Source organism: Salmo salar, chromosome ssa13, assembly GCF_905237065.1.
Source record: "Salmo salar chromosome ssa13, Ssal_v3.1, whole genome shotgun sequence".
In the NCBI taxonomy this organism is placed as follows: Eukaryota; Metazoa; Chordata; class Actinopteri; order Salmoniformes; family Salmonidae; genus Salmo; species Salmo salar.
The window spans coordinates 102627416-102655097 of record NC_059454.1 but is presented as its reverse complement, the minus strand read 5'-3'; the positions used below and the strand labels follow the sequence as shown (position 1 = coordinate 102655097).

Sequence of the window (27682 nt, the reverse complement as noted above, 5' to 3'; positions counted from 1 at the left end):
AACATGACTGTATAGAATAACCTAGTGCCATTCCCCTGTACTGTTTAGACCACAGGGCTTCAGATCGCTACTACATGTTATTAAGCTTTCTGACTCTCAGACCTAAACCAGAAGGAGACAAATAGTTCACCAGCATGTTGACTTCAAATGGGCACTTTCTAAAATAAGCCTTGTTTTATCGGGTATGTTTTAGGGTTTAGAATACAACTGTGTACTCCTCAAGTCCTTTCAGAGATTCAGGCGTTTGATAAACAAGGCTGTGCTGGTTCACTGTGTAGATTACTATCTCAACAACATCTAATGTCTGTTTTAACCTGCAGGGAAGCTGTTGTGGTGGTATTCTCTAACTTAGCCTAATACTATGTAAGTCCTTGGGGAGTAAGATCATTTCAGGCATCAAGATGATCCCAATAAAAAAATCCCTGTGACTTTTCCTCTTAATTCTTTGGCAACTGTTAAAGTTTGACATTAGAAACTAAACTAATTGGTCTTGGGAACAGCTCCTGTTTTGGCTGGCTATAGGGAACACCATCACCCCTGTTTCTGATGGCGTTTGGCTGGCTATAGGGAACACCATCACCCCTGTTTCTGATGTTGTTTGGCTGGCTATAGGGAACACCATCACCCCTGTTTCTGATGGCGTTTGGCTGGCTGTAGGGAACACCATCACCCCTGTTTCTGATGGCGTTTGGCTGGCTGTTTCTGATGGCGTTTGGCTGGCTGTTTCTGATGGCGTTTGGCTGGCTGTAGGGAACACTATCACCCCTGTTGCTGATGGCGTTTCCCAGACCTTTATTTTGGCTGTAATACTAGTAAGCTGATGCATCTCTCCCATTTTATATTATGATATTGCTAGCATGCTGCTGCTGTGCTTGTAAAAATACACTTTCTAGAGACTCATGTGGGAACGTGCCCTAGCGATGTCCTGCTTTTGGGTATTCTGATCATATTTGTTTTCCCAGAGCTTAACTGTTGAGGGTAATACTGTAGTCTTGGTCTGACCTGCCTGTGCCAAGCCAGAAAGCTTATTGTCTTTAAACAAACGCCCTGGAGCTGTTTCAGCCCTCACGTAGACTACAATGAAGTGTCCTTTTAACATGGCAGCAGATTAAACCTCACAGTTCACATAATACATTCAGGAAACATCTTGAACAGACCTAAATCCCAACAAGACAGTGTCTTAGAAACGCCTTTGAGAACAGTGTAACACAGGGAAGTAGAAGACAAACATACAGTGTAGTGTGTCCCAAATGGCACTGTTTTCCCCCCTATATAGTGCACTACTTTTGACCAGTGCCCCATAGTGCTCTGGTCAAATGTAGTGCATTATATAGGGAAAAGGGTGCCATTTTTAAGAATCAACTAGTGATACAGTGGCATTTCCACAGGGATGTGAAGGAGGAAAACGGGCAAACCAACCAAACACAGACGAGGCAACGTTTTGTGTGATGAATCATTTAAAGAAACAGATGGTTGAGAAATCTGTCCTTCTCATGGGTGCATCACAGTTCTTTCGATCACTGTGAGGAACCAAACAAACATGGTCACAGTGAGATCCTCGTGTTAGGTGATACATTTGAACCAGTCCTTTTATCCTTAGTGACAGTCGGTCCAAACTGTTTGGGTGGCCTACAGTCTTACCCCAAATGGTATGTGTGTTTTATTATGTAGTGCTGAGCGTTTAACGGAAATGTTTATTTTTTGTTGGACCATGTTGGTTCAATTATTTGAATTCCATTTCATTCTGGTTTTTTTCTGTTTTTCTAGAGATAAATTGTATCAAGCCTGAACTGTGCGATGTAGGCCAATATTTTACATAATTACCACGTTTTCTGTGCTAAACTAACTACAATGACCATAATCCATTACGCGCCTACTTGTCTGGTCTGTTTCTTTTACGCATGCTGCGTAAAAGAGACAGAAGAATGCGTAATTGAGAAAGCAGTTGCTTCGTGAGGTATCGCTACCTGAAAATACATGATTTAGGGGATTGATCGTTGGTAATCAGCCTTATTTACTTTGATGAACTACTAAATAGTGATTTGTCAAACCACAGCTCTATAGAGATGAGCTGATGACTTGGAATTAAATAATACATTCATCAAATAAAACAAATGTAAAATGCACAACTGAAATATATTTTATTAAAGTAATGTGAATAAATTATGGTTAATAAGTGATAAGCAGTAATGGGCAGTCACTACTTTTATTCATTGTTTTATTCTGTTTTACAGCATTCAACCCACATAGTGCATTTTTTTTTTTTAAGTAATCGAAATGGAAAACTATGATTATTTTGTAATAATCGAACCAAATCCGAACCGACTTCAAAAAGCACTATTCGCTCAGCACCAATATTATGGGACGAGGGTGTTTTCGGTTGGAAGAGCAGATTGTTGCCCGGGGCAACTACCAAACTGTCCCTGGCAAGGAGGTGACATTGCTTTTCCTGTGGAGAGACACTTTAAATACACCCGTCTCTTGTTGAGAGAGAGTTGTTACTTCATGGACTGAAAGCGACCGTCAGATCTGGGATCATGTCGGATGTCCGTCATGCCTGGACCTTCGCTGATACTTCAGTGTGAGATACTGTACGAGACTTTTAGCCGAATCCTTTTACAGAGCTTTTGAACAAACTAATAATGGTTTCCGATATGAGCTGATTGACACCTTGTAGCCTAACCATCAATCTACTGCTTTTGACCTGCTCTAGAGTAGACAGTGATTTAATGCCAAGTAGCAGAAAATGTGTATTGCATAAAGTGGTTGTAAACTACAGAAGCTTATACAGTGCTAACTGTCTACAATAGGTGTTCCCAAACTGTTTTGCTCTGCGACCCCACCGTGTAAAAGAGTGATGTAATCAACGGCCAATGTTTACTTTTTTAATGCTATGACAGTACTTATGACAGTATTTCAAGTTGAAGGAAGTATTGGTTTGAAGTGACTGCAATGCATCAGAAAAGTGTTGAAGTTCCTTATAGGTCAGTCAGCCTCTCCTATCTGACTCCTGGCCCCAGCACTGTGTGTGAAACCATGTCCTTCTGCCAGCTGCCCAGATAGATACAGGCATCTCCTGTCTGATTTACATAAACTGCCATCACCCCTCCCTCCCAGGTTTATTCCTCCATGGCTTGTGGATGTGGAGCTTACAGGTTGCTTCCCAAATGGCACCCTATTCCATTTATAGTGCACTACTTTTGACCAGAGCCAAGGGTTAGGGAATAGGGTACCGTGTGGTTTAGCCCTAGTCATCTGATGAGCTGGAGGTGATGGGGTGAAAGATGGTCTGGTGAAGGATGTAGGGGTGTATCTGAATGTTCAATGGGATATATCCATCCGGGTAGCATGACTAGTCCTTGAGGACTCAGAAATCGGGAGGAAGAAAGAAAGAGGGAAGGAAGGAGAGCCCTGTGGCTGTACGGTAATATCCTTGGCAGCAAGGATGTTGTCCATGTGACCCGCCCGTTGTCCATGTGACCCGCCCGTTGTCCATGTGACCCGCCCGTTGTCCATGTGACCCGCCCGCTGTCCATGTGACCCGCCCGCTGTCCATGTGACCCGCCCGTTGATGAAACAATGGTCACTATTCTTCTACCATAGTATAAAAACTACCCTGCATGCAACAGCAAGAGAATCCACATTTGAACGGGTGAAAGTAAGCCGGTACGGCTTCCCGGCAAAATAAATAGTGGGGGTACACCGTACCGGTAAAATGTGAGCCTATCACAATTACTAACACAAAATGCCAAGAACTATATTACACTATTATTTAACATTACTGCATGTCAGCTGCATGAAAAATGTGTGAATTGACTTGAGGCCAGGGTGGTACGTGCTCCAAATTGCATTGTGGTTTGACGAGAACACTTTGACAAGGCGGAGATGAGTGGCCAAGACGCGTGGGGACAGCAGTGGACGCATCAATTGTGTATGAATGACATAATACACATTTAGGTGTTTTGTAACAGATGTCTCTTTCTATTCATCAAACTGCGGATGCACAGTGCACTGTTTTGATGCTGGAATAATTTTTTGAGTAGACAAACGTGTGCGGGTAACCTACAGGAGCGCCCTTTTTTTAAATGATTGTTTGACAATCGGATGAAAACATCACGACTGGTTGTGTTGATGCCTCTTTAAAACGTAATACATGATAAACGTTATATGACAATTCTTCACTAGGCCCACGGAGATCATATGAAATTGATAGGGATTCTTCTATATGTAGGAAGTCCATCTTTACAGCGTGATGGACTGTTCCCGCTTTAGCTGAGACTGTATATCTCGGCTCAATCCGAAATGACCGTTACATTTCTATCTCGGGATCTGTAACACTTCCGCTTGACAGACTGAATAGAGCCCCTAGGCTATAAAGAGAAAGTGTGCGAGCAGTGCTGTGTGGTTCAGTACTGTGTTACTGTGCAGTTCAGTACTCAATTAGCCCGACTAACCGGTGCCTGTATATAGCCTCGCTACTGTAATAAGCCTTGCTACTGTTATTTTCACTGTCTTTACTGTTGTTTTTATTTCTTTACTTATCTATTGTTCACCTAATACGTATTTTTTACTTAAATTGCACTCTTGGTTAGGGCCTGTAAGTAAGCATTTCACTGTATTTCACCTGTTGTAGTCGGCGCACGTGACAAACTTTGATTTGATTTAAGATTTACTGTGTCACTGTGATTCAGTACTGTGTGGTTCAGTACTGTGTCACTGTGGTTCAGTACTGTGTGGTTCAGTACTGTGTGGTTCAGTACTGTGTGGTTCAGTACTGTGTGGTTCAGTACTGTGTCACTGTGTGGTTCAGTACTGTGCGGTTCAGTACTGTGTCACTGTGCGGTTCAGTACTGTGTGGTTCAGTACTGTGTGGTTCAGTACTGTGTCACTGTGCGGTTCAGTACTGTGTGGTTCAGTACTCTCCACAGCAGGTAGTGCTCATTCGGCTGTGTTAGCGTTGTATTTCTATCCTCTAGCCCAGATATTCCCAAACTGGGGTACGTACGCGCAATGCCGTCGGGGGTACGCCAAATAAAAATGTGATTCACATTTATTTTTTTCACATTTTCAAACAGTCCATTTTTATATTTTCTCGCCTGAGTCGCCTCGTTTCACTGCCAAAAATAAAATGAAACCATCTAGTGTTCAGCGAAGTAACAACACAATGTCAAATACATGTAGCCTAGTTAAATAATTAACATCCAATCACATTAACCATTACTCTCTTCCGGGAATTCCACTAACGGTCCGTATGTAGCCAATCGTAGCTGCTGCTCATGTTGGTATCTGTACTGATGGCGCAAAAGCCATGACAGGGAGACATAGTGGAGTGGTAACGCGCGTGCAAGCAGTTGCTCCCGACGCCACTTGGGTACACTGCAGCATCCACCGAGAGGCTCTTGCTGCCAAGGGAATGCCTGACAGCTTGAAAGATGTTTTGGACACTACAGTAAAAATGGTTACCTTTTGTTAAAGCAAGGCCCCTGAACTCTCCTGTATTTTCTGCATTATTCTGCATCCCACTCCCTGTGGCTCAGTTGGTAGAGCATGGTGTTTGCTATGGTGTTTGCAATGCCAGGGTTGTGGGTTCGATTCCCACGGGGGGCCAGTACGAAAAAAAGAAATGTATGCAATCACTACTGTAAGTCGCTCTGGATAAGAGCATCTGCTAAAATGACTAAAATGTAAAAAAAAATATGCAATGATATGGGCAGTGACCATGTAACGCTTTTACAACAGACAGATATGCGATGGTTATCAAGGGGCAAAGTATTGACACAATTTTTTTGGAATTGAGAGACGAGCTTAAAGTTTTCTTTATAGACCATCATTTTCACTTGTCTGACCGCTTGCATGATGATGAGTTTCTCACACGACTGGCCTATCTGGGTGATGTTTTTTTTCGCCTGAATGATCTGAATCTAGGATTACAGGGACTCTCCGCAACTATATATTATGTACGGGACAAACTTAAGGCTATGACTAAGAAGTTGGAGCTCTTCTCTGTCAACATTAACAAGGACAACACACAGGTCTTTCCATCATTGTATGATTTTTTTGTGTGCAAATTAACTCAAGTTTATGGACAATGTCACATGTGATATACCGAAGCACCTGAGTGAGCTGGGTGCGCAATTACGCAGGTACTTTCCCGAAACGGATGACACAAACTGGATTTGTTATCCCTTTCATGCCCTGCCTCCAGTCCACTTACCAATATCTGAACAAGAGAGCCTCATCGAAATTGCAACGAGCGGTTCTGTGAAAATTGAATTGAATCATAAGCCACTGCCTGATTTCTGGATTGGGCTGCGCTCAGAGTATTCTGCCTTGGCAAATCGGCGGTTAAGAAACTGATGCACTTTGCAACCACGTACCTATTTGAGAGTGGGGCAGGCTTACAATGATGGCAAAAAACAACATTTGAGATTGCGCTGACCCTGGTGCTAGAGGGGGTACGCAGCTGGTCGTTGAATGTTTGAAGGGGTACGGGACTATAAAAAGTTTGGGAACCACTGTTCTAGCCTAACACCATGTTTAGTTAACAGCTTGGCTAGTTGATGCTGAAGTCCTGCTGGGAGGAGGCTACAGGAAGGCTATTTTTAAGGCAGTCATGGTGGGAGGGTAGCATATTGGAGGAGGAAGATGATGCTGATTAAGCTGCTACTACTACTTCATAACATTCACTCTGCTTTCCCTGTATTGATTAACAGCCAGTTCTAGATCTGTATTGGATTTTCTGAGACATTAATGAATTCAGGAACCCTAGCTAGAAGGTACTATATAATAATGTCATTGTATCATTATAGGAGTTGGCTTCTCTATTGTTGTTTACAGCAGCACAGACCTCCTATGGATATTAATATTTACAGTGCCTTCAGAAAGTATTCACACCACTTGACTTTATCCCAAAAATGTTGTTACAGCCTACATTAAAAAAAAATGGATTAAGTTTACATTTTGTGTCACTGACCTACACACAATACCCCATAATATCAAAGTGGAATTAAGATTTTAGGAATGTTTACAATTTTATTAAATTAAAAGCTGAAATATCTTGAGTCAGTAAGTATTCAACCCCTTTGTTATGGTAAAATTTGCCATAATGAGTTGCATGGAGTCTGGGGAAAGGGAAGTTGCACAACTGAATGCATCTTCCGCATTTAACTCCTCTGAATCAGAGGTGTGGGGAGCTGCCTTAATCGACATCCACATTATCAGTGCCCGGGGAGCAGTTGTATTGGGGGTTAACTGCCTTGCTCAGGGGCAGAACTGCAGATTTTTCCACCTTGCCGGCTCGGGGATTCGAACAAGCAACCTTTCGAATTCTGTAACAAGTCACAAAAGTTCCATGGACTCACTCTTTGTGCAATAATAGTGTTTAACATGATATTTGAATGACTACCTCATCTCTGTTCCCCACACATACAATTATCTGTAAGGTCCCTCAGTTGAGCAGTGAATTTCAAACATTGATTCAACCACAAAGACCAGGGAGGTTTTCCAATGCCTCGCAAAGAAGGGCACCGATAGGTAGATGGGTAAAATAGAATAAAACGCAGACATTGAATATCCCTTGGAGCATGGTAAAGTTATTAATTACACTTTGGATGGTGTGTCAATACACCCAGTCACTACAAAGATACAGACATCCTTCCTAACTCAGTAGCTGGAGAGGAAGTAAACCATGCAGGGAATTCACTGGTGACTTTTAAACAGATGGAGTTCAATGGCTGTGATGGGAGAACAATGTTGTTGATTCATCCTCCGTTTTAGTTACTTCACAATACTAACCTAAATGACAGTGAAAAGAAGGAAGCCTGAACAGAATTTTAAAAAATTTGCCTTTGGAAAGTATTCAGAACCTTGACTTTTTGCACATTTTGTTACGTTACAGCCTTATTCTAAAATTGAGGATTTTTTTATTCAATCCATCTACACACAATACCCCATAATGGCATCACAATACCCCATAACGACAAAGCTAAAACAGGATTTAAAAAATAAAAAACGGATACCTTATTTACATAAGTATTAAGACCTTTTGCTATGAGACTCGAAATTGAGCTCAGGTGCTTCCTGTTTTCATTGATCATCCTTGATGTTTCTACAACTTGATTGGAGTCCACCTGTGGTAAATTCAATTGATTGGACTTGATTTAGAAAGGCGCACACACCTGTCAATATATGGTCACACAGTTGACAGTGCATGTCAGAGCAAAAACCAAGCCATGAGGTTGAAGGAATTGTCCGTAGAGCTCCGAGACAGGATTGTGTCGAGGCACAGATCTGGGGAAGGCTACCAAAAAAATGTTTGCAGCATTGAAGGTCCCCAAGAACACAGTGCTTCCACATTCTTAAATAGAAGAAGTTTGGAACCACCAAGACTCTTCCTAGAGCTGGCTGCCTGGCCAAACTGAGCAATCGGGGGAGAACACTGACAAAGCTCTAGAGTTCCTCTGTGGAGATGGGAGAACCTTCCAGAAGGACAAGCATCTCTGCAGCACCCTACCAAGCCGGCCTTTATGGTAGAGTGGCCAGATGGAAGGCACCTGGCAGCCCGCTTGGAGTTTGCCAAAAGGCACCTAAAAACTCTCAGACCATGAGAAACAAGATTCTCTGGTCAGGTGAAACAAAGATTGATTTCTTTGGCCTGAATGCCAAGCATCACATCTGGAGGAAACCTGGCACCATACCTACGGTGAAGCATGATAGTGGCAGCATCATGCTCTGGAGATGTTTTTCAATGGCAGGGACTGGGAGACTAGTCAGGATTAAGGGAAGGATGAACGGAGCAAAGTACAGAGATCCTTGATGAAAACATTCTCCAAAGCGAACAGGACCTCAAACTGGGGCGAAGGTTCACCTTCCAACAGGACAATGACCCTAAGCACACAGCCAAGACAACACCGGAGTGACTTTGGGACAAGTCTCAATGTCCTTGAATGGCCCAGCCAGAGCCCGGACTTAAACTCGATCGAATGTCTCTGGAGGGTCCTGAAAATAGCTGTGCAGCGACGCTCCCCATCCAACCTGACAGAGCTTGAGAGGATCTGCAGAGAACAATGGGAGAAAGTCCGTGGCCTACCCAGTTTGATCTCAGGCCTACCCCAAAAAAGTTTATTATTATTCAATATAAATGTTTTTATTTGTTTTATTACATTATTTTTTAATAAATGCATGTGAGATTTATTTTAATCTATAATTTTAATATAATGTAACAAAGAAATAGTCAGCGACAATCAGGTTGGCTTCCGACTATTGGTTCCATTTAGAAAAAAATCATACGGTGGTTTACCTGAACAACCTGGCAACGTCACGTGGATACACTTTGTAGCGCATAAACTAGCAAGCTCTACCACGCTAGCTTCCTCGAATTGACTCACCAGCTAAGGTAATTTAGTAGTTCTAGCAATGACAAACCAAATGTCGATCGCTAGGTTTTTCAAAAAAAGACGTCTGGAGGAAAGAGTGTGTGCCAGAAAATAATTTGTATCAATTTACCGATAGCTTCCAGAATGAGACATTAACAGGTGGCGCCAGGATAGAAACAACCACAATCGCCATCACAACCACCAATGCCACGTTGAGCCAGACATGCTTGCCTACCCCACCGTCTCCTCTCGTTCTTCATTCTGCGGGCGAGGTTAAACCTGCAGTAGGTCCACCGACAGATTACGTTTGTTTGCCCATCGAGATTAAAATGCGCCTGAAGATGAGTTTCATGTTCTAGGCAACTGGTCTAACGTTACTGTCTTATTTTAATATGCTGGGATAGTTCATTATTTGTATATGTAACGAGGTTGCTCCAAGTACTATGCACTAGTATAAAATGATTGTATTACGAAATAATATACGGTCCACATCGCAAAATAAATGTAATAAACAAGTAGAACAAATGCCTATCCACATTTTTCTAGGCCTATCCAAAAAAATAATAATCTGGCTACGCCCCTGGTGCAAACGGAGCACGAGAGTCAAAGCAAGTTATCGTTGTCTTTGAGACTAAATTTCACTTTCCTGTTCGGTCAGCCACAAAACACATTCCACCAAATAGTCAATGTTTACAGATCGAGCTTTGAAGTCTGTTTGAGTACTTGATTACTCATCTAACCCTCATCATCCTCTACCACTCTGTATCTAACTCTCATCATCCTCTACCACTCTGTATCTAACCCTCATCTCATCCTCTACCACTCTGTATCTAACCCTCATCTCATCCTCTACCACTCTGTATCTAACCCTCATATCATCCTCTACCACCTGTATCTAACCCTCATATCATCCTCTACCACTCTGTATCTAACCCTCATATCATCCTCTACCACTCTGTATCTAACCCTCATATCATCCTCTACCACTCTGTATCTAACCCTCATCTCATCCTCTACCACTCTGTATCTAACCCTCATATCATCCTCTACCACTCTGTATCTAACCCTCATATCATCCTCTACCACTCTGTATCTAACCCTCATGTCATCCTCTACCACTCTCTGCTACTTGCCAAGGTCGCCCTTTGCTCTGTAAACAGATCATGTTCTCAGTAATCTATTTCAGCCAGAGCTGTCCTTCCCTGGTCCTATTCCCTATTCCACTTCCTCTTTCAGGCATACAATTGTCTGAATTGTTTTGGTTCATTGTTCAATGGAAATGTTCATCATGACCTGGGAGAGAAATGGTTTTTATATATGTTACCCAGTGGTAGTAACTTAATTTATAAAACATTAGGAACACCTGCTCTTTCCATGACAATCTGACCAGCTAAATTCAGGTAAAAGCTATGATCCCTTATTGTTGTCACTTGGTAAATCCACTTCAATCAGTGTAGATGAAGGGAGGAGACCGGTTAAAGAAGGATTTTTAAGCCTGGAGACAATTGAGACATGGATTGTGTATGTGTGCCATTGAGGGTGAATGGGCAGGACAAAAGATGCCTTTGAACGGGGTTTGGTAGTAGGTGCCAGGCACACCGGTTTGATTGTGTCAAGAACTGCAACACTGCTGGGTTTTTCACGCTCAACAGTTTCCTGTGTATCAAGAATGGTCCACCACCCAAAGGACATCCAGCCAACTTGACACAACTGTGGGAGGAATTAGAGTCATGGGCCAGCATCCCTGTGGAACGCTTTCGACACCTTGTAGAGTCCATTCCCCGATGAATTTAGGCAGTGCAACTCAATATTAGGAAGGTGTACCTAATGTTTGTACACTCAGTGTATATGCTATGTGTTACAGTATAGTGCTGGTTGAAAGAGATGAAAGAGCTGCTATTATTATCTTGATCTGATGTCAGGCGTGATGAACTGTTTTACATCCAAGGTAGATGTAAATGTACACTATTACTCAGTCTGGCACTGGCTATTTATCAGACAGATATCTACCTGAAGATCTAATGGAAGCAATGCCATGATAAACAAGGTTTCAAAGATTGTTTGTGAAAATGACCTTTTTTTTATCGAAACCATTATTCACATGACGACCAGACAGGAGAGGTGGTGGAGACTGCGGCCTACTTTTAAAGTCACCTAGCTACTAGCTAGCCATCATCTATAAAGTCACCTAGGTACTAGCTAGCCATCATCTATAAAGTCACCTAGGTACTAGCTAGCCATCATCTATAAAGTCACCTAGCTACTAGCTAGCCATCATCTATAAAGTCGCCTAGCTAGCCATCATCTATAAAGTCACCTAGCTACTAGCTAGCCATCATCTATAAAGTCGCCTAGCTACTAGGTAGCCATCATCTATAAAGTCGCCTAGCTACTAGGTAGCCATCATCTATAAAGTCGCCTAGCTAGCCATCATCTATAAAGTCGCCTAGCTAGCCATCATCTATAAAGTCGTGATTTTTTTCAGGATTTCTCATGGTCTGACAAACACCGCTTGAGCTCTGCCACATTTCACCGCAAATACGGAAGTGTGACACTCGTGGACGCGGTGGATTGAGACGCATCCAATGCAACAAAAAAAACATCCCTAGCGTAAACTGAGATTATTATTTTTATATTTAATTTCATGTAATTTTGGTTGACGCACCGGTGACGCATCGACTCTAGGGGAATTTTATTGAAGTCACCTAGCTACTAGCTAGCCATCATCTATAAAGTCACCTAGCTACTAGCTAGCCATCATCTATAAAGTCACCTAGCTACTAGCTAGCCATTCTGTTTTGCAACTCGTATAGAGGACTGTGTGACCCTAAGAGAGAGGGGAAAATAAAATAAAAAGAGGAGTGAGCGAGAAGGAGAGAGACTCAGTACTGTCGAACATAATATACCAAAACACCACCAGGATTAGAGCTGTTAGTGCGTCAAATTCCACGTGACCATTTAGTCAGACTTTTTCCAATCATAGTCACACATGTCATGTCATTTTCACCATAAAAATGCACCTTTATAATAAAGCATTACATGCATAATCACATTTGCCATCACTTTTGAGAACAGCGTTTTCCCGCTAATTGATAGCATTTTGGAACATTCGCACTTATAGCCTACTGCCGTGTGTGCATTGCTTGGATTATAATGTGGAGACATAGCCTAATAGTTTAAGATTTTAAGCTAACCGTTCTGATCTGTTGCATCAGCCTCAATGCTTTTTAAACGTTTTTTGATGCGAGTGGTTGTATTAACTTGGGATAGAATATGAGGATAGTAGATTGACATAGGCTAGTGCTTTTGCTGTTCTTTAGGCCTACTCGCCTTGTTGGCTGACAAAGTAGGCTAAATGTGGTCAGTTCTAACTTCAAATGTGCTTCAGAATTCGATGAGGGACGCGCTCAGTTGCGTCCCTGACGTGTCTGTCTTCATTTACTTGTAGCCTACTTAGCTGAAATGTCTATGAGAAGGACCCGATCATGTGACGGGCATTGGCTAATAAGAATTGAGATATCTGAGAGAGGTGCTTCGGGAACACGGCAGCCGGGAGAAGGGAATTATCATTATTATATTGAGCCCAAGGGCACAACGGCCACTTTGGCTGTAAAAAAACATGGATTTTTTTTTTAGGAGGCATTACGGCCACACAAGGGGGATGCCACCCGGAAATTCAAGGCCTGGTGAGAATATTATCAAGTGCTTGTCAAATTGTGAATGAGAGACTGATGAAGTGTGTGCAGCCTGCGCAAGAAACCAATCAGAGCTCATGCCTTTCATGCAACTTTTTTCAAGTCATCATTAGTCCTATCATGCAGCCTTAGCATGTATTAAAAATGAAAACGTATAGCGTTTGTATTCAAACTAAAGTTGCATAAATAAGGACCAGTTTCTTTGTAAACCGCTCAACACAGAATAGCTGCATGTGCACACTTCCTTTGAAATCTTTTGGAGAAAAGATCCTCTCTCTTTTATTAAGCTATGTTCAATTGTATTCTTCATACTATAAAAATAACAAATAATGCCACGGAATTCTAAGCAAATATTGTCTGCTAAATGAACTAGTGTAGCCCACACTAGTTCATTTAGGACAACTTAGAGTATGCTATTCTGTTCTTCTGAAATAGACATTTTCTGCATATCATGTCTAAACCTGTCTAAAATAAACTATTGGTTTATTGTAATGGTGTAGGCTATATTAAATGGATTTATTAGACTTTTTAAAATGTAGCTGTTCCAAAGGTCTGCATCGGTGGCTTGTAGGCAACGCATGGAAGCCAGGAGATGCTAAACGTGTTTGTTAATTAACGGTCAATTACCGTGAGACCGGCTTGACAATCACCGGCCGACACAATTTCATGACCGCCACAGCCCCAACCAGGATGCTAGTGGGGCTCAGCTTTCAACACCGCCATCTGTAGAGTCCCCTTTTAACTCACACTCCCCTCAACCCTGGTGCTTCTTTAAATGATATCAGTGTCAACAGTTCCATAGCACTGTTGTTTACTTATTACATATTAGTTGTAAGTACTGACCTCCAAACAAATGCAGATGGATTACCCCGTACACTGCAATTTTATTTTTGTAGGCTATAGCATAAATCACCTTCAGAGGGAAAATCAGATGTTTAGGATACAAATGAGATGACAAACTCACACACACATACACACCCTTTGTCTATTACCATATGTCTCCGCCTCATTTCCACCGTCTCATCATCATACGCCTTTGTTTCGTCTGAAAAATGGTTGTGGGTTTTGCTCTGCTCATGTATGAGGGTACACACACACACACACACACACACACACACACCTGCACTGCTGTTTGTTGAGGGGATTTACGATGTGATTGAAGTTTAAAGACCTAGTGGATAAAGAAATAGAGCCAGTCAATCTGAGCTGAGATGAAGGATCCGAGGCTATGCTCAGTTTGACCCATTAACCAGCTAGAATGAAGCAATTGAATAGCAATGAGATTCAGATTTGCCTGGCCTGTCACTCAGCCTAATTGGACCCCATGATTAGGAAAACTACCCCCAGAGGGTATCAGGGGCTCCTTTTCATTCAGATCGGAGCTATCATGGCATGGGAAAGCAAAACAATGGATTCCTCTATATGTTTAGAGTACAGTGTAGGATGTTGGCAGGGAAATTACTCTAATGGAAAAGTGGAAGATTTTTTCAATAACGTAATTTTATTCCCTAGCTCTAAGAAGTATATGTATTGCCTCTCTTTCATGACTTGGCACTGAGAAGACTGTATGAGACTGAGTTCTGTGTGCCATCAATTCTTTATCTTAAAGGGAAACTACACCCAAACTATCTTTTGGTATTTTTTTCATTAGTCCACTGTTGATACAGTGTCAAAATGTATCTCATGATGATCTGGCAAGTGACACTTTGCTTCTTGAAAGTCCAATATCTTGAAAACTTGACTGCTGACATGCAAAATATTTTGTCTCTGTATCGATAGCGGACTAATGAACAAAATACCAAAAGATTTTTGATGAATTTTTCCTTTAAGAGACACAGCAATAACAAGCATTCACTCAGCCAGAAGAATGTTCCTCTCCGAAGAGGAAGTGAGACTAGTATCTGACGTTTCATGTGTTCTTGTGAAGAGTGGAGGCAGTTTACCTCTTGTAGTGGCTTAACCGTCTTATTTACATCCAGATATGTTGAGATATCTAGATGAGATGGACGGGAAACTAGATGTTTGGCTCACAGAGACAACGATATATTGTAAAGAACCGTCTCTCAGCCTGAAGCAAAACTGACAGGCAACACACACACACACACACACACACACGCTTTACCTGTTCGCTGACATTACACACACACACACACGCTTTACCTGTTCGCTGACATTACACAAGAGAACTAACATGTTTGGTTTAACAGGTTGGAAGAGGGAACACTGTCTGTTATTGTTGAAAGCTGCAATAGACATTTTGTTAGGTGTTTGGAAGCCGTGTAAGCATCAGCCGGTTTTGATAACAGTGGTCATTTGTTTTTAATGGTGGGAAGCTGTTGTGTTAACTTCCTGGTTATGGAAATTAGATAAGGCACCAAACACATCCCCCAGTGTAATATCCTCTTGTTACGCTCTCTGCAGGGTGTCTGGTAAGATGAGCCAGAGCAGTGTGGAGCTGGACCACTGCAGCCAGCAGGGCTCTGTTGAGAGCCTGACCCACAGTCTCCGTGGCCTGGGGAGCAGCAGCCTGCCTACAGCCTCCACCGACAGCTTGCCTGGAGACTCCAACAGAGCTGTCTCTGATTCTGGTGAGTAAATGTTAAAGCCTCCTTCGACAGCTTGTCTGCAGACTCCAACAGAGCCCTCTCTGATTCTGGTAACTGTTATAGCCACCCGCCGGGACATATGACTAGGGCCAAGAGATCTGCGAGAAAACAACATTGTTTTGAGAGCAACTACACGTATCATATCTGGTGCTGTTGGAATGGTGCCCCAGAGCTGGTCCAGGGGGGGATGGTGCCCCAGAGCTGGTCCAGGGGGGGATGGTGCCCCAGAGCTGGTCCAGGGGGGGATGGTGCCCCAGAGCTGGTCCAGGGGGGATGGTGCCCCAGAGCTGGTCCAGGGGGGATGGTGCCCCAGAGCTGGTCCAGGTGGGGATGGTGCCCCAGAGCTGGTCCAGGGGGGATGGTGCCCCAGAGCTGGTCCAGGGGGGATGGTGCCCCAGAGCTGGTCCAGGGGGGATGGTGCCCCAGAGCTGGTCCAGGGGGGAATGGTGCCCCAGAGCTGGTCCAGGGGGGGATGGTGCCCCAGAGCTGGTCCAGGGGGGATGATGCCCCAGAGCTGGTCCAGGTGGGGATGGTGCCCCAGAGCTGGTCCAGGGGGGAATGGTGCCCCAGAGCTGGTCCAGGGGGGAATGGTGCCCCAGAGCTGGTCCAGGGGGGATGGTGCCCCAGAGCTGGTCCTGGGGGGGGGGGATAAATGTGGAAAGGAAAAACGTACCCTTACACCATGTGACCTGACCAGAAAAAAACCGGTGCCTTACATTTAACATCCACCACCAACAGGAAGGAATTGGTTGGTGGTTGTTTGACATTTTCCTGTTTTTTCCATTTCTGGCAGTCAAATGGTTCTACTAGAAGCATCTAACTAGGCGGAAAGTGAGAGAACGAAGAGGAAAAGGCCCACAGAGATGAGGTTATTACGGTTATACTAACAGCTACTGCAGATATGAGGTTAAAGTAACAGATGACTTTATAGTAACATATGAGGTTATAGCATTTTAACCTAGATATTTTGTGTGTATTTATTTGTAGGCTATGAGTGTCATTTTTTAAATTCATATAGTTATGTTCTTGTCTAGAGTAGCTTCTGCTTTCACAACAGCTAATGGGGATCCTAAAACAATACCAAAAATACCAAATAAACTCAGCAAAAAAAGAAGAATCCCTTTTTCAGGACCCTGTCTTTCAAAGATAATTTGTAAAAATCCAAATAACCTCACAGATCTTCATTGTAAAGGGTTTAAACACCGTTTTCCATGCTTGTTCAATGAACCATAAACAATTAATGAACATGCACCTGTGGAATGGTCGTTAAGACACTAACAGCTTAGAGATGGTAGGAAAACTTAGGACACCTTTCTACTGACTCAGGGTCCCTGCTCATCTGCATGAACGTGCCTTGGGCATGCTGCAAGGAGGCATGAGGACTGCAGATGTGGCCAGGGCAATAAATTGCCATGTCCGTACTGTGAGCCGCCTAAGACAGCGCTACAAGGAGACAGGATGGACAGCTGATCGTCCTCGCAGTGGCAGACCACGTGTAACAACACCTGCACAAGATCGGTACATCCGAACATCACACCTGCGGGACAGGTTCAGGATGGCAACAACAACTGCCCGAGTTACACCAGGAAAACACAATCCCTCCATCAGTGCTCAGACTGTCCGCAATAGGCTGAGAGAGGCTGGACTGAGGGCTTTGTAGGCCTGTTGTAAGGCAGGTCCTCACCAGACATCACTGGCAACAACGTCGCCTATGGGCACAAACCCACCGTCGCTGGACCAGACAGGACTGGCAAAAAGTGCTCTTCACTGACTGACGAGACATGGTTTTGTCTCACCAGGGGTGATGGTCGGATTCGTGTTTATCGTCGAAGGAATGAGCGTTACACCGAGGCCTGTACACTGGAGCGGGATCGATTTGGAGGTGGAGGGTCCATCATGGTCTGGGGCGGTGTGTCACAGCATCATCGGACTGAGCTTGTTGTCATTGAAGGCAATCTCAACGCTGTGCGTTACAGGGAAGATCCTCCTCCCTCATGTGGTACCCTTCCTGCAGGCTCATCCTGACATGACCCTCCAGCATGACAATGCCACCAGCCATACTGCTCGTTCTGTGTGGGATTTCCTGCAAGACAGGGATGTCAGTGTTCTGTCATGGCCAGCGAAGAGCCTGGATCTCAATCCCATTGAGCACGTCTGGGACCTGTTGGATCAGTGGGTGAGGGCTAGGACCATTCCCCCCAGAAATGTCCAGGAACTTGCAGGTGCCTTTGTGGAAGAGTGGGGTAACATCACAGCAAGAACTGGCAAATCTGGTGCAGTCCATGAGGAGGAGATGCACTGCAGTACTTAGTATCTGGTGTGGCCACCAGCTGCATTGACTGTTACTTTTGATTTTGACCCCCCCCCTTTGTTCAGGGACACATTATTCCTTTTCTGTTAGTCACATGTCTGTGGAACTTGTTCAGTTTGTCTCAGTTCTTGAATCTTATGTTCATACAAATATTTACACATGTTAAGTTTGCTGACAGTGAGAGGACTTTTCTTGTTTTGCTGAGTTTAGTAACAGATGAGGTTATAGCAACAGATATATATATTTTTTTAATGTAACCTTTATTTAACTAGGCAAGTCAGTTAAGAACAAGTTCTTATTTACAATGATGGCCTAGGAACAGTGGGTTAACTGCCTTGTTCAGGGGCAGAACGACAGAGTTTTACCTTGTCAGCTCGGGGATTCGATCAAGCACACTTTCGGGTTACTGGCCCAACGCTCTAACCACTAGGCTTCCTGCCGCCTCGATATGAGGTTGTAGTAACAGATATGAGGTTATAAAGTTTATAGTAAAATAAGTAGTGTCCTCTTCCTCTTTTAGACTGAGTGTGTGTGTATGTCTGTCAGCCTTTGTTTTGAGATGTGTCATTTTCCACAAAGCGTGTGTGTGACCCTGCACGCTGCTGTCTGAGGTCTGACGCACCTTCGTTTGGTTTGGCGTCACCCGTCTTCATCTCTCCATATATGGTCTAAAGCCCAGTGGATGCGGCCCAAATGGCACCCTATTCCCTATCTAGTGCATTTATTTTGACCATGACCCGATACGGCTCTGTTCAAAACTATTGCACTACATAGGGAATAGGGGGCGAATTGGGACATAGTCAGTGACTCCAGACAGTCTGTAATTGCCTCACTTCCTGGGAAGTGTTTGAAGAGATAATTATGGGACTTTGATATCTAGGAAAATAAGGGCTTTTGCCACTCCATGCATACATGCAATCTTTCCTTTAGATTTCCCCCCTGGAAACCTACTCATTTAGGGTCGCATTGGGAGCACAGCCTATCTATGCAGCCTTAACGTCAACAACCACACAATTATCTGTCTCTCTGGGGAAGACTGTGGAATTTCACATTCTTTATAGTCTACTCTTTAATTCACTATTTCCTAATGGTACAGCACGGCAGACACTGTGACCATCATCTAGAACCTTAAATTGTGCACCAACTCATTCTAAACTTGTCACTATACCCTCCGAGGGAACGTTGAGGGAACGTTGAACAGATGAAATGTGTGCTGACTGACTGATATGACTAAGCCATTATAGGGAGGGCCATGGTGACAGGATGGGTGCAGCTACTACGAATAGCCTGCTGAGCTGCTGCCACCCAGTCAGATGCTGTTGGGGTGTGGATTATGTACTGTAGATTTATGGGTGAGGGTATGCTAATGTATTTACTGTTTATGGGTACTATCACTGATTTTCAAAGGTTATTTAGAAGGTTTTACTTCAGTGATTGACATGTGATTGTTTTACCTACCTTCATTGAATGCACTGATTGTAAGTAACTCTTAATAATAGTTTACAGGTGAGGGGGTAATGTACTGATGTTTATGTGTAAGGGGTAATGTACTATATGTATATGTGTAAGGGGTAATGTACTGTATGTTTATGTGTAAGGGGTAATGTACTGTATGTGTAAGGGGTAATGTGCTGTATGTATATGTGTAAGGGGTAATGTACTGTATGTGTAAGGGGTAATGTACTGTATGTGTAAGGGGTAATGTACTGTATGGGTAAGGGGTAATGTACTGTATGGGTAAGGGGTAATGTACTATATGTTTGTGTAAGGGGTAATGTACTGTATGTTTATGTGTAAGGGGTAATGTACTGTATGTTTATATGTAAGGGGTAATGTACTGTATGTTTATGTGTAAGGGTAATAAGAGCGTCTGCTAAATGACTTAAATGTAAATGTAATGTAGTTATGTGGGTAAGAGGTAATGTAGTTATGTGGGTAAGAGGTAATGTAGTTATGTGGGTAAGAGGTAATGTAGTTATGTGGGTAAGAGGTAATGTAGTTATGTGGGTAAGAGGTAATGTAGTTATCTGGGTAAGAGGTAATGTAGTTATCTGGGTAAGAGGTAATATAGCTTTATGGGCTAGAGAGGCACTGGGACACAACGCTCCATTTATAAGAATCCGTACAGGCACCTGAGGCACTAGCTCTTCTAGTTAAACAGTAACTAGTAGCGACAGTCAGTCTCCTCCTCAACAGCCTGAACCCTTGGTGACCGACTGTACCTGTTCTGTACTAATCCTGTTTATGGTGTGTGTGTGTTCACTTAAACTGACTGATTGTGCATGCTGTAAATCGGTGAAGATTTAGTAGTGAGATGTTATTTTGAACAGGTTTTATCTGTGCTGTGGCAATTTGATTTGTGTTTATATATATATATAAGTTGTTTGATCAGAGAAGTGTTGATTCCTCTGGTAGTTCTCCAGTCATGTGTTTCAGGATATAAAAAATTAGCTTAAAATATATCTTCTCTTGTGTCTGTTACATCTCAGTCTGATGTTCAACATGAATACTGATGTATTGTATCTCTCTCTGCAGGTTCCCATGATGCCCCTCGTCTGTCGTGCACCTCGCCATTTCCCAGAAGCCCGATGGCCTCCTCCCCAGGGTCTCCTCACGCTGACCCGTTCTCTAGCAACACCCAGTCCAACCAGCTGCAGCCACCGCCCCTACCCGAAAAGAAAATGGTGAATCGCGCCGTATCTGCCCCTGACAACATGGCCGGGAAACCCTTAGTCCGGGCCTACCCCTGCTTCCCCTTCACCGGTGGCTCTGAGAGCAACGTATTCCGTCCTGACGTCCCATCCCTGTCCAGTCTTCCATCCTCCCCCGTGGACCCTCGGGCCATTTATTCCTCCTCTGAGTCCTTAGAGCACTGTCACACCCCTCTGGGACACCCCCTGCGCTCCCGGACCCTGGACGAACCCCTGAAAGTTCGGGGCCGACTAGGGGGTCACAGCCGAGGCAGCATCACCTCCTCCTCCTCCCCCCAGCTCAGCGCCCCCCACCTCTCGGCCTCCGGACCCACCCAGGGCTCCGGCCTGCAGCTGCAGGCCCTGCTCAGTAACATAGACAGTAGAGAGGGGATCTACTCCAAGCTGGGAGGCCTGTACGCTGAGTCGCTGCGCCGCCTGGCTCTGAAGTGTGAGGACCACTTCACCCGCAGCCAGAAGAACCCGCTGAGGTTTGATGAGAGCAACTGGTCCCTGTTCAAATTGACCTGTAACAAGGCCAGCTGTAATGCAGGAGACGGTGTCTACTACTCTGCTGCCTGCGCCTCAGACCCATCCAACTCCTATGCAGTCAAGGTAACTGGAACACTGGCCCCTTTCATCTCTATAACTTTTATTCATGTAACCAGGAAGTCCCATTTAGGTTAGAAGACCACTTTCCCAATGGAGACCTGTCTCTCTGTTTTCTTGAGTTTTGTGAGGCCAAGGCTGTCATGTAGTTCTTTGATATAAAGGACTCTGGTGGTTAATGTTCACATTGCAATAAGTGTGGAGACTAAACAAATGGGGGAAAAACCTGTTGAATTATGTGTGTGTCAGTCAATGAGAGATGTCTAGATGCATCTCCCCTAATTACTGTGAGAAGAACGTCTTTTGTAATCTGCAGCTCTAATTGGTCCTTACTCCCAAATTCTTATTGGACAGTGTACATTCTACTCCTCAATCAAGGTCATGCTCTTACCTCGTTAAACAATAAAACCTGTACAATGAAGTAAGCCAACACCTTAACGAGCCAACACCATAACGAGCTCTTAGACTGCTCAGAAGACCAAAGGGATCCTCAGCCGAGCCACAGACCCTCCACGTTGGTTGTGTCCCCCAAATGGCACTCTATTCACTACATAGGGTACTACTTTTGACCAGAGACTTGTAGTGCACTATCTAGGAAATAGGGTGCAATTTGAGACGTAGCCTGTGTTTGTTCTCACAGAGAAGGTCCCACCATTCTAGTGTTCCTCCAGGGCATGTTCTGTACTGTAGCCTGCTGTACACAGACAGACGGACGGACGGACGGACGGACGGACAGAGAGATACTGTAGCCTGCTGTACTGAGGAGAGAGACAGAGAGAGAGAGAGATACTGTAGCCTGCTGTACTGAGAGAGAGAGAGAGAGAGAGATACTGTAGCCTGCTGTACTGAGGAGAGAGAGAGAGATACTGTAGCCTGCTGTACTGAGGAGAGAGAGAGAGAGATACTGTAGCCTGCTGTACTGAGGAGAGAGAGATACTGTAGCCTGCTGTACTGAGGAGGGAGAGAGAGAGATACTGAGGAGAGAGAGAGATACTGTAGCCTGCTGTACTGAGGAGAGAGAGATACTGTAGCCTGCTGTACTGAGGAGAGAGAGAGAGAGATACTGTAGCCTGCTGTACTGAGGAGAGAGAGAGAGAGATACTGAGGAGAGAGAGAGATACTGTAGCCTGCTGTACTGAGAGAGAGAGATACTGTAGCCTGCTGAGAGAGAGAGAGAGAGAGAGAGAGAGAGAGAGAGAGAGAGAGAGAGAGAGAGAGAGAGAGAGAGAGAGAGAGAGAGAGAGAGAGAGAGAGAGAGAGAGAGAGAGAGAGAGAGAGAGAGAGAGAGAGAGAGAGAGAGAGAGAGAGAGAGAGAGAGAGAGAGAGAGAGAGAGAGAGAGAGAGAGAGAGAGAGAGAGAGAGAGAGAGAGAGAGAGAGAGAGAGAGAGAGAGAGAGAGAGAGAGAGAGAGAGAGAGAGGTGCTCTGCATTCATTTTGACTGACCTTTGTCCCAAAGTCATTAGCAATGTGTAAAAGCAACATTTAAATCCAGAGCTGTGTGTCAAGGGGCCTCGCTGCCTGAGGCTCTGTAGTCTTGCCTAATGCCTCTAGGTCCATTAATCTTTTCATGCCAGCCAGGATTTACAGTTCAGACACACCCCTGTTGTCAAGGACTACATACAACCACCCGTACACACACATTCTTTCGCTCAACACAAACACACTACCCACAAACACACATGGCAGCAGCGCTGTGATGTGACTACGTAAGGAAATCATCCAGTTCTCATATTAAATCATCAATCTGTCGAGTTACAGTTAAATCCCTATGGCTACGTCCCAAATGGAACCGTATTCATTATCCCTATGGCTACGTCCCAAATGGAACCGTATTCATTAGCACTATGGCTACGTCCCAAATGGAACCGTATTCATTATCACTATGGCTACGTCCCAAATGGAACCGTATTCATTATCACTATGGCTACGTCCCAAATGGAACCGTATTCATTATCACTATGGCTACGTCCCAAATGGAACCGTATTCATTATCACTATGGCTACGTCCCAAATGGAACCGTATTCATTATCACTATGGCTACGTCCCAAATGGAACCGTATTCATTATCACTATGGCTACGTCCCAAATGGAACCGTATTCATTATCACTATGGCTACGTCCCAAATGGAACCGTATTCATTATCACTATGGCTACGTCCCAAATGGAACCGTATTCATTATCACTATGGCTACGTCCCAAATGGAACCGTATTCATTATCACTATGGCTACGTCCCAAATGGAACCGTATTCATTATCACTATGGCTACGTCCCAAATGGAACCGTATTCATTATCACTATGGCTACGTCCCAAATGGAACCGTATTCATTATCACTATGGCTACGTCCCAAATGGAACCGTATTCATTATCACTATGGCTACATCTCAAATGGAACCGTTATCATTATCACTTTTGACCAGGGCCTATAGGACTCCCTTCAAAAGTAGTGCACTAAGTAGGGGAAAGGGTGCTGTTTGGGATGTAGCCTGTGTCATATCAGGGCTCAGCTGTGTTTGTAAAGTGGGAGAGATGGACAGGTGCGTCCCAAATGCCACACTTCCCAATATAGTGCACTACTTTTGACTAGGGCCTATATGACTGGTCAAAAGTAGTGCACTTTATAGGGAATACGGCGTCATTTGGGACATAACCACAGTGTTTGGCTTTACTCGTATTAAACATGATGAAACTCATTCATGGCTGCTTGTAGTTAGACTGGTAGACTTATGGAATTACTGTCTGTCTGCTACTACTGGATTGAAAACAAGATCTAAATGAATGAAGGATTTAAAGCTTGTTGACAGCAAGTAGGGATAATATTCCACAGTCTCTTACTTAACCAGGGAAGAAATATTTTCCTCACTGTGTACATTGTGCTCTATCCCTCCTCCTTCACCCTCCAGATATCTAAGAGCCAGGCAGACATTTTCCTCCACATGATTATGCCTGTGTTTCTATTCTAACCACGGTGTCTCTCCACTTCTCTCGCCAGATCTGTAAGAGCCAGACCTCAGAAGCCAAGCAGGGTCACCTCTACAGCCTGTCCGTCCAGCAGACCGTCCCTCCCCACTTCAACCTCCAGCAGGACTGTGGCCACTTCATAGCCTGCGTGCCCCAGAGCATGCTCCCCGCTGATGAGGCCTCGCTGCCCCCCAGTCCCAACCCCACACAGGGGGACAAGGAGCGGGTGGTGGTTATCACCCGGGAGGTGCCACAGCAGACTACGGCAGACTTTGTCAAGGAGTGGGCGTCCGTTCACCAGGTATGATTGTGCCCATTTGAAACATCTCATTTCATTGCATCTTATCTTGAGGAAGGCCACTAGCGTGGAACGCTAACTGAATGGTGCGATGTTCACCATTGTCTACATGGAATGAAAGACGCAATATTGCTTGACTTTTGCCTGCCAGTGTCTCATTTGTATTTGTTTTCCCAACAGGCCCAGCCGGAGGTGTACGAGCGGTGGGTCTGCTTCCTTCTGCTGCAGCTGTGCAATGGTCTGGACCATCTAAAGGAGCATGGGGTGACACATCGAGACCTTTGTCTGGAGAACCTCCTCCTGGTCCCTCACCGCCGCCCCACGCAGGCCAACCCCAACGCCCCACACGACCAGAAGCACCTCCCCCGTCTGGTCATCTCCAACTTCGCCAAGGCCAAGCAGCGGAACACTGAGGACTCTGCTCACAATGACCCCCGCCTCAAACGTAACCACGCCCGCCTGGCCCCGGAGATCGTCTCGGCCACCCAGTACCGGAAATTCGACGAGTTCCAAACCGGTATTCTAATCTATGAGCTCCTCCACCAGCCGAACCCGTTTGAGGTCAGCCCGAAACTGAAAGAACAGGACTACAGCTGTGAGGACCTGCCCCCCATCCCTCCAGTCTCTCTCTACTCCGCTGGACTCCAGAGACTAACCCGGCTACTCCTCCAGCCGGACCCCATTAAACGCATCCACATTCAGGAGGCCAAGCGGGTGCTGCAGAGCCTGCTGTGGGGCCCCCGGAAAGACCTGATGGAGCAACAGCAGTGGGGGGACAGGCTGGGCCCCGGGGAAGGGCCCCGCCACGAGGGCCTCCTCAACTGGTTGGACGTGAAGAGAGCTCTGCTGATGATGAAGTTCGCAGAGAGGTCTCTGGAGCCAGAGAGGAACGCAGAGTTAGAGGACTGGCTGTGTTGTCAGTACTTCAGCTCTGCTCATCCTCTGTCCCTGTGTCATACTGCTGAACTGCTCTACTCACTCAAGTGACTGACACACTGACCGGACAGACTGTCAATCCCAAATCAACCCCTAAAGCCTACCCCCCAGGTACTCCTGGAGATCTGAAAGGATAGGATAGGTTTGGGATTGGGGGTGACTGTTAGTGTGTAGAGAGCATGAACTGCCATGGGTTTCCCCTGTATCTGTCTCGGAGGATACAGTGATACAATGTGAACCTGTCAGTCTGCTCTCCACCCAAATGCATGAAAGAAACAAGGTATCAATCACTTTCCTGTCCATTCAGCTTCTACTTCTACTGTTTGTCTACAGACTGCTGTTGTTTTACTTTACTGTATGGACTAAGACACAAACCCGCTGGTAAGGAACCGTCCCAAAAGCACAAGCAGGCCAGCGATTGGCAGAACAGAACAGGATAGTCCTCTTGCCAGAATCAGAGCACTCTCTGTTCCACCCCAGACACAGCAGCTGTGAGAGCTAAGCATGGAATGGAGGATTGAAGTAACACAGGAAGACTTAAATGTACTTACCTATTTAGTATTGATGAACAACAGTCAGTATACACACCTGCCAAGACATTTCAAGTGTTCATGTTTTGTGTTGTCCTTATCAATAGGACTACTTGCCCTTTCAAACAAGAGCTCTCGTCCTCATTTATCCATGTCCAGCAACTCTTGACAAATGTTTGATTGTGCCTGTGCAGCTAGCTAATTTTGATTTGCTTTCACACATTGGTTTTATGTTACACACAGGCATTGACACTGGCGTGTATTGAATTGTGCATACACATTCATACCAGTGTGTTGAAATGGAGTAAACTGGTTCCTGAAGGATACCTTGTCTACAGCTCAGTAAAGAGTGGTTGGTGTTGTATCTCTCCTTGTTAATCCACGAGGAGGACATGTATTGGTTAGAAAGGTGGCCATCTTGAAACCAAAGCTGTTTTGATTGGCCTAGATGGGATGGTAACCATGGAAATGGTCTGACATGAACCAATCTAAAACGTGTACTGCCTAATGCCACAAAATACAGTATGTATATCATTAGTTAAGCGATACTAAGACAGCCAGTACCACCACTGCTATGGTCCCACCTACCCCAATACTTACCTTTTTAAAGAGATACTCTGGTACTTTTGTATACTTTTAGCCACTAGTTCAGAAAGTAGCACTCACGAGCCAAAAGTGGTCCCTGAAAATGGCTTACTATGTCACATATGTGCAGATACAGTATTTGCACCACGTCATTGCTCTCTCTCTGCTGTGTCCACTGAGCCATTGGGCCTGCCCTGCAACCTCATTGGATAATGCTGGGTAGGCCTCTTGCTAGCTGTCACTTAAATACAAGAGTGCTGAAACTCATTGGCTATAACTCAAATTGCTATGTGGGGAAAATGGCCCGGAACAGTTTCAAGAAAAGTCACTTTCAAACTAGGGATTTCGTGGCTAATTGAGTTAAAACAGTAATTCTGTATTAAGAACGCATTGACACATCCAGCCCAAACCGGGAGGTTTAAAACGTACTTTCTTAGTTGCCAAAGTACCGGAGCATGTCTTTAATGTCATCTATAATTGTTGTTTTTGATTTTATAAATTGTTACAGTGCCTTTTACTTCTCCATATACATATTATGGTGACTGAGAACCTAATTGTAAATCTTAACCCCTATGCTCCCTCTGCAATTTGTGAAACTGGAATTTCACAGAATGGTCTGGAGACGGACAGAATTTGTACATAGAGGTTGTAGATCAAATGGCGAGCCCCACCTCAAGCAGGTCTTAATAATTGCAATGGATAAGATCCATAGTGAAAAGTATCTATGATATCCAATCGTTTTAACCCGTAGTAGTCACTGGAGGAAGGCCTTTCTGTTTTTCACTGCATCCTAAATGGCGCCCTATTCCGTTCGTAGTGCACTACTCCTGACCAGAGCCCTGTGTAGGGAAAAGGGTACCATTTGGAACACATCCACGCTTCAACTTCTTCTTGTTTCTCCAAGAATAAATCATTGATTATGGCCTGGGGCTGCAGGCAAACAGTTCAAATTCTGTTCTATTCCACTGCTGTTATCATTATGTGAATAGAAAAGATACTGGTCTCTGTGACAACTAACACAGTGATTTAATGTGAGCCTCACCTGCATTCATCAATAAATTGTAAATATGTTTTCACACATGCA

At 44.5% G+C, this 27682-nt stretch overlaps 1 protein-coding gene across 1 annotated transcript in view; it reads left to right on the top strand.

The window, feature by feature from the left end:
- Nucleotides 1-27682, top strand: part of LOC106568434 (inactive tyrosine-protein kinase PRAG1) — a 35959-nt gene extending 8277 nt beyond the window's left edge. Inside the window, exons 4-7 of the mRNA XM_014138761.2 lie at nt 15491-15657; nt 20522-21291; nt 24281-24550; nt 24728-27682. Coding sequence (XP_013994236.2) covers nt 15491-15657; nt 20522-21291; nt 24281-24550; nt 24728-25534 — 2014 coding nt within the window. The 3' untranslated portion in view covers nt 25535-27682. The remainder of the gene's footprint in view (nt 1-15490; nt 15658-20521; nt 21292-24280; nt 24551-24727) is intronic.